A 7833-nucleotide genomic window follows, 5' to 3' on the forward strand; every position below is an offset into this window, starting at 1 on the left:
TAAGTAGCTGCTTGAACAGCGGCCCAGACTTGCTGTCTCTCCAGTACAATCACCTGGCACTAACACAGGCACAAGCAGTATTTGGACATAGCCATACCGTGCTACCATTACGCTATGCGAAGGCATTGACTATTGTGTAAGTTTGAAGAAGACCTTAATGCGAAAATTAGCAAGGGCTACCATTCGTTCATTGCGCGCAGTTCGTTTACACGAGCAAAAGTTGGCAGAAAGAAAAAAACACCTTGCCGTAGCAATACAGCTAATCTCCCCATATTACCAGTTAATACAAGCACTTTCCACGCTGTCGTCAACTGTGGCGACCGCATAATTAACTCTGCAATGATCTGCTAGAAAGACTCAATAACTTAAAAAAAAGTTATGGGGTTTTACGTGCCAAAATCACTTTCTTATTATGAGGCACGCCGTAGTGGAGGACTCCGGAAATTTCGACCATCTGGGGTTCTTTAACGTGCGCCTAAATCTAAGTACACGGGTGTTTTCGCATTTCGCCCCCATCGAAATGCGGCCGCCGTGGCCGGGATTCGATCCCGCGACCTCGTGCTCAGCAGCCCAACACCATAGCCACTGAGCAACCACGGCGGGTACTCAATAACTTGTGCGAGATTCTACGCCCTACTAGTCGCTTCATCCACGAAAACAACTTGTTCCCATACCCTTAAATTTCGTAAAAGGAAATGTTTACAGTCGCACATGCATGGTGAGGAACACTGAACCACAAGGAAACCGCAGATTCAGACTGATGCACAATAAAAAAGGAAGAATTGAAAGGGGGAAAAGTCCTAAGCATATGCTAATACAGCGGCACGAGTAACGCCAACGTTTCCCAACGACAAAATCGCGTGCGCAAATCATCGATACTAATGCAAGGAACGTGTGGCGTTCTTCGAATTCAGGAAAAGAAAGAAATACGGGCGAAGCATTCGACTCGACGACTATTTACCCCCACCTCCTCCTCAGAACACACGCACACACGCACACACACACACACAAGCTCGGGTGCGATCTTGAGGCCGCCCGAATGAGCCAAGCGCCTCGGCAAGTGAAAGTTCGTTCCCCGCCGTCGCTACGATTACATAAATCCCGCCGACGTATGTATAATCGGCGCCCCACGAAGAAAGAATGCCCAGTCTTTACGGACAGCCTTTGCGCAACAACCCAAACACGGCCGCCTAGGTCACATCTAGCGAAAAGACTCGGCGCCTGCATAATACGTTCTCTCTCCTAGATGGACGATAACGTGTTATTGACCCGGTTACCTCCAAGCAAGTCTCCCAGGAGATGCCAGGGAAAAAAATAAGGGGGGAGGGGGAGCACAGAGCACAACCTTCTTGCCCGAAATCCACGATCTTGATCGCCCCCCTTAGGAATCTTTGGTTTCTTCCCCTTGGCTTTTCTTTCCCCCCCCCCCCTTATTTCCGGCTCTCTTCAGATACAACTTCCTCTGAGCCCGCCCCCTTGATACTTTCTCGCATTCTTCGCTCGAATCAAAACAACGCGTACCGCGAGAGTAGAGGACACCGAAGTGGACGATTGCAAACTCACGAGCGATGCATACGCGGTTCTGAATCAAAGCGGTTCCACAGGGAAAGCGCCGAAGAGGGGGGAGCCCCCAAGGCCTCCGTCGCTCGCGTACAGACAAAAGAGAAAGGCGTGCTGCTCAGTACTGACCTGTCCGTGCTCGGCGCGCGATCGTAGCGATGGTTGCGGCGCTCGGTCGCGAACTCCGCCGGCTCCTGGTCGCCGTCGTAACCGTCCCGACGTGCCGCATTCGAGGCGAGACCGCGAGCCGACGACGCCGAGCCAGCGCCGACGACCACTTTGTTGTTCACCAGCACAGACGGCGCCGAGCCGCCGCTGGCGAGCCTCTCGACGAGGCATTTGGCCAGGCCGCCCGGCCCGCTGCTGGGCCCCGGGCCGGCCGAGGACCTCACGGGGGCGTAGTCGAACTCGCCGCGCTGGTGGTATATCCGTTCGGGTCGAATCATATCGAGCAACGCCTTGCGCACCACGCTGTGTTCTAGCTCCTCGCTCCGTTCCTCGTCCAAGCATCCGCTGGCCGCCATGTTGGAAACACGCACGGGAGCACGCACGGACTCTCCGCGCCGCCTCCTCCTCCGCCTCCCTTGCCGTTTGTTCTCGCCTCGACTGTGGCGCCCCCCGACTTTGCCTTTCGCTCTCGCTCTCTTTGCATGTGTAGAGAGAGAGTACGAAAACCCGAAAGGAAAGGAGGAGTAGGGATGCAGAGAGGGTGAAACGCTTTCACTGCTGAGCGATGACGCCCCTGCAAGGGCGCAGTGCGCCCCGGGAGGAGAGAAGCCTCGGTGGAGGTAGGAAGCTCCCCGTTCCGGGTGTTACGCAAGCGCATCCCGCCGGTCGTTGTCGCAGCGCTGGCATCGCCAGCGATTGCATCGTCGTCTGCCTCTTGGTTTGTCTTTTTGTGTTTCGATTTAGTGGGTTCTTCGCGCTCTCTTCCGGAGCCGCTTTCGCCGGCTGACTGCAGCTTTTTATGGGTAGCAGCGGTTGCATTTGTTCTCTCTCTGTTGTTTTAGACTTTTGTTTAGTTGCGAGATGTCTTCGACCTATAAAACGCTGTAGTCTAGCAGTTGGGGCCCTGTTATGTACCGGTGTAAAGTAATTTTTATTTTATTCCGTCGTGTATAATTGCCAATCCCGGTGATTTGTCACGTAATGACGCAGGACGAGAAGAATTCAGAGACGAGAATGATTCCGAAATGAAATCCATCGTTCTTTTTTTTTTTTGCTCCGCGCATTGGATGCTAGGCGCATAGACAGACATACATACCCGCATAATACGAACTTTGGGAATGAGCGAATTGGAATCAACTCATTGGCTGTGTCATGATTTAATAGGCAGTCACGACGTATTGGGATCAATAAGTTCGTCTTGAACAGATGTCCAGATGTAGCTAAATGTCTCACAATCAACCGTGAAAAACGATTTTCGTCAAATTCCCTTCGCCGCGACTTTATTGAAATCGCATGCGACTAATTCCCTCTAGCGGCCTTTTCTGACTACTAAAACAAACAAAGAAATACGGCAAGATGAGAACGTACGAACCTCTCGCATCTCGCTTTTCCTCTTTGGATGGCGCTGACGCACCCACTCCCCTTCCCTGGGGCGGTGCGAGTCAGCAGGAAGATAAAAATGCAAGTAAAAAAGAAAAAAAGAACAGAAGACGGTGGGAGCGCACGTAATAGCCTTGATCGCGTCACGTGCCGTTGACGTCACGGTGCACGTGACACACGAGCAGTAGCGGAAGAAGGGGGGCCGGGCCTGCTCCCTGTCGCGTGGAGCCGTGCATTGTCATTCATATTGCCGCGTTTCCCACGCTTCTTGTTTTTTTTCTTTTTTTTTTTTCGGTACCGCTGCTGCACCACCACAAACAGAAGCGTGCTCTGCTGACGACGTGCGACCCGTTGGCCCGTCGCCATGTTTGCTTGCAAGCTTGTTGCTTCAAAACCGGTGGGAAAGAGTGCGTCGACGACGCGGGATTGGCGGGGGAGGGGGATGTTCTTTTTTGGAAGAACAGAAATATAAGAAGTGACAGGCGGAGTGTGCGGGATCCACTAATGACGGGCGCACGCCGAGAGCGCGACACGTTAATAAACACTGACTGGGAGCGGCGCACGGAAAGCTAATAGCCGGCGTCGCGTAGTGTCTTGGAAGAAGCCGCCAGGCGTAACTGAATGCGCCCGCAGCATGCCACGGTCCTGAAGAGGCACGAGCAGCCTAGTGTTGTACGTTCTCTGAACGTTCTGGCCCGGAGAGACCTATTTCGGTGTCGTAAGAGGGTCAGTTGTCAAGTTCCTGGTGGTCCCGTGGACATTTCGCGAACGGACCCCCATCAGTACACTTGTTTCAGATAAATGATATGGCTGCGACTTCCCCCGCGCAATCCTATCGTCACCGTAGAGTGCGTGGTTGCGCGCACCTGGCGCATATTATGCAGTGGTTTATCGATAAACATTGGTCCCCTTTGAGATACCTGGGCCGGGGTATAATGTACGATTCTATTCCCACCCTTAACAGAGCATTGCAACACACACAGAAAAAAAAGGTCGTTTTAGAGTACTCACTTCGTAAGCCATCGCATAAGAGGGCTACGGATACAGCGTTACAATTCTTAAGGGAAACAAAAAGAAAAGGCGCGAGTGACCAGCACCTACAAGCGTTAACTGTTAATATGTGGCGTAATAGGCTGCGATCGTGGGCATGTGCTCTGTGTGTGTGTCCTGTGAGGAGGTATTCTGTAAGAGTCCACCTAGCGGACATGTCCATTCCATCTGCTGCTGAAGTGCTGATTGGCTGTAGCGCCTCGCTGCTGCGGACGCGCAGCCCAGCGCAGCCAATCAGAACTTACAGCAGAAGAAATGAGCAAGTCCACTAGGTGGACTTGTTCTTTGCTCTTAGATATACACCCTTTTGGGTGCATATTTGCCACACAACAATAATGCTCATCCGCCTTGCTTGCGTTTCCTTTCTAGGAAACGCTGCGCTTGCTACATTCCTGCCGAGAATGCTCAGTCATGCTTATAACGCGCATGCGGTTCGGGAAATGAAAGTGCCAGGCTCGCAGCGTTAAAGGAAGAAAATGCGGACAAGACAGATTACGATTATTGTTGTGTCGCAGGATATGATCCAAAGGGTGTAATCTTGTTTGAGTATATGATAAAGCTAACAAACAATGACGCAATGGACAACATAGCTGAAATTAACTGTAATATTACGCAATGATAGTACACAATGTCCTTTGTGTCATTGTTTCTTGCCTTGTTACCATTTTACTATTAAAAATCGGGCCTCTCGGTTTCCTTTCTTCTCATTCACTTTTCTGTTTTTATTCACTTTTGTATTCGCTTCTTATGATATATATATATATATATATATATATATATATATATATATATATATATATATATATATATATATATATATAGGGTGTTTCAGCGAACACTTTCAAAAATCTTCAAAGGTTGCCGCAGATATCACAATTCTAGTTCGTGAGCTGTCTACTCGCAGCGGCGGAGGCTACTTAAAAAATGAAAGTAATAATCGACTAATTCACACTCGGTAATTAAGTTTTTAACTAATTACATAATGGCCCGAATTGCAATTCAGTAATTCTAGCCGTTGAGTTCGGAAGACGGATCCAATTGGAACAAATTCTCAGAACGACACCAGTTTCGAGATATTAGTTCCCAAACTTTGCGTATAGAAATGCATTGGTGTTCGCTAACTTGCTAACAAAACGTCCTTTCATGCATCGAAGCACACAAGTAACGTCATGGACCTCAATAACACGCAGTTTTGCAAGCGGGAAGAAAGAGAGAGAGAGGAAGCTTTAATGACGTGATAAGTGGAGAGGTCCGTCGGAGGAGCTTCTCTCTGACCTGCACGCGAACTCATCAACTGGGGTGAAGCGTTAGGAATACGTAGCGAAAGGAATACTCGGGCGCAGTAACCGGTCCCATGCACCGCATATACATATTACAAAAATAATACGGACCCCGAAATCTGAGAAAAGAATAAGCTGAACATCTCCGCGACCTTACAACGCAGTCTGGTATTTGCATTTTTGGGCATCGACTAAAATATGCCAACACCATTGTCGTATATACACAGTTTTACTGGCTACTGCTATGGGCTGCTCGGGGTTTGAACGTTTTCGGACATCCCGTGGGCCGTAAACTTTTGCCGCCGGGTGTACCGTTCTCACGGATGCCCCAAGCGCGTCGCCAAGTGATAAGTCGTCCGCACAGGCCCCGAGGCTGATGTTCCCTGCACGCAAAGCACGCTGATAAGGCATATGATAAGGTATAATCAGTTGTGCGGGTCAAGTGCACCGTCTTTTGTACGTGACTAGCCGAAGGTTAAACGTAATCACTTGTGCCGGCGTAACTTCCAGAAAGTGCTATGCAATTCGCGCCGCGCGTACAATCTGATTACACGAGGCTCGGTGAAAACATGGAAATCAGATAGAACCAGGAATAACATTGAAGAAACTTCCGATACAGAAGTTCCGCGTCATGCGCTCAGTGATAACTTGTTAGCCAGGGAAATGCGGTCACCGGATAAACAAATACGCGAGTCAACAGAGAGTTATAGCTCAGCGGGCCCAGCGTAGACGCCATTGCGCATGTTGTACCGCGCATGCGCGCTGGCATCTGCACTGGCCCGCTGAGCTATAACTTCGTAATATAAGCCTAATATACTTAGGATTATGTGTTTGCGGCTTTTTAACTTTCCCAGAATTAGGCGTTTGTTTTAATACATTATTCTAGATGGAGTTTCACCGACTTCTTCCGACGATAATTTCTTTTTTTCGTCAAGGTCACTTTTTTATTGCTTTTTTTCGTCCTTTCTGCGAACGTCTGGTTCACTACTTCTGTTGACGCTGAAAGGTACTGTATGGCTGAACAATCTGCTAAACATGCTGCGGTTGCATCCAATAGACAGCATATAACCAAGGCTTCCAGAAGCAGTGAGAAGCAAAGGACAGGGACGTCTACGCAGGAATTAAGAGAATAACTTTGATATCACATCAGGAATAGAATGAACTTACGTGTAACATTATACATGTACAAGCTCCAATGAATAATATCAAGAGAAAGAAGGTTCCGCAGAAAGGCAGGGAGGTTAGCAAGAGGTATACATATATGTAGTTCTGGTTGGGCGCGCTTCATGCATGGGTGTAAGGGGCATAAAGAAAGACGAGAAGGAGAGAGAACGGCAAAGGAAAGACAGAGAGGTTAACCAGTGATTATCTACGGTTGGCGGGGAAGGGGCAAAGGGGTGCGATAGGTGGACAGGAACACAAATTGTACAAACCGCGTACACAGTCCTGCGTAGTCTGTTATACGTAGTTTGTTTTACATATGTATACGCACGTGGACCCGAGGAATGCGAATGGTATATCTAATTGAGAACATTTATTTAAATAGGACCCCGAACTACCGTTAGCGAATTCGCCTGGTTCATCCACCGCAGTGGCCTCGAGGCTACGGGAAAAACCGCACGCTGTATACCTTGCGAGACTGCCATGACTGCCCCGCCTACCAGTACAACTTGGACCTCATTAAATTCAATGCTTGTGTGAACAGACCCTTCCCTATTTGTCAAACAGTTGACCTTACACGCCTCCCTATATAGCCTTAAACATACAATACCTGCAAACGAATGAAATGCGCGAAATCAGGGGCCGTATATTCCATTAATCCTGACATACGAGAATGATAATCTTGGTCTTCAACACCCGGTTATCACTTGGGTGACAATCGTAACTCGTGCAAATGCCCTCACTGTGGCGACTACACCTCCCTCAACCACACTGCATGTAAATGTCCCCCCCCCCCCTCCAACTCCCCCAGTGATCGGCAACGCCATCATTGAACAGTGAGATGCTGTGCTGCCCAGCTCGGACCAGCGGGACCAGCAGCAGGTGGTGTCGCTGGCTCGGGAGGCAGCGAAATGCGCAGGAGCCGTGGACTGAGCCCCCCCCTCCCCCTTCCCATGGGCCCGAGCAGAATGACCAGACGGCTTGCATTTCTTTGTTCTTTCTTTTAATAACCGAAAAAGTTACTTAATGATCCCCCTCTTCGGCTGAGGCACCTCGAATATGATGGATGTGATCACATTTTAGCGCGACACCGTTCAGGGGGATGTTCGACAACGGCTCTCATGTGGCGGGAGTCAGTATAGCGTATCAGCCCGAAAACAACCAACAGCGGAGCGTATAGCTTATTTACTCGAATATAGGTAGACCCCTGTATATGGAACTCGCCAAGAAGTAA

At 49.5% G+C, this 7833-nt stretch overlaps 1 protein-coding gene across 1 annotated transcript in view; it reads right to left on the reverse strand.

The window, feature by feature from the left end:
* jing (AE binding protein 2 jing) overlaps positions 1–4083 on the reverse strand; it is a 196786-nt gene extending 192703 nt beyond the window's left edge. The window contains exon 1 of the mRNA XM_050194517.3: positions 1690–4083. Coding sequence (XP_050050474.2) covers positions 1690–2084 — 395 coding nt within the window. The 5' untranslated portion in view covers positions 2085–4083. The remainder of the gene's footprint in view (positions 1–1689) is intronic.
* Positions 4084–7833: the final 3750 nt, after the last annotated feature.

The sequence above is a fragment of the Dermacentor andersoni genome, chromosome 10, assembly GCF_023375885.2.
Source record: "Dermacentor andersoni chromosome 10, qqDerAnde1_hic_scaffold, whole genome shotgun sequence".
NCBI lineage: Eukaryota > Metazoa > Arthropoda > Arachnida > Ixodida > Ixodidae > Dermacentor > Dermacentor andersoni.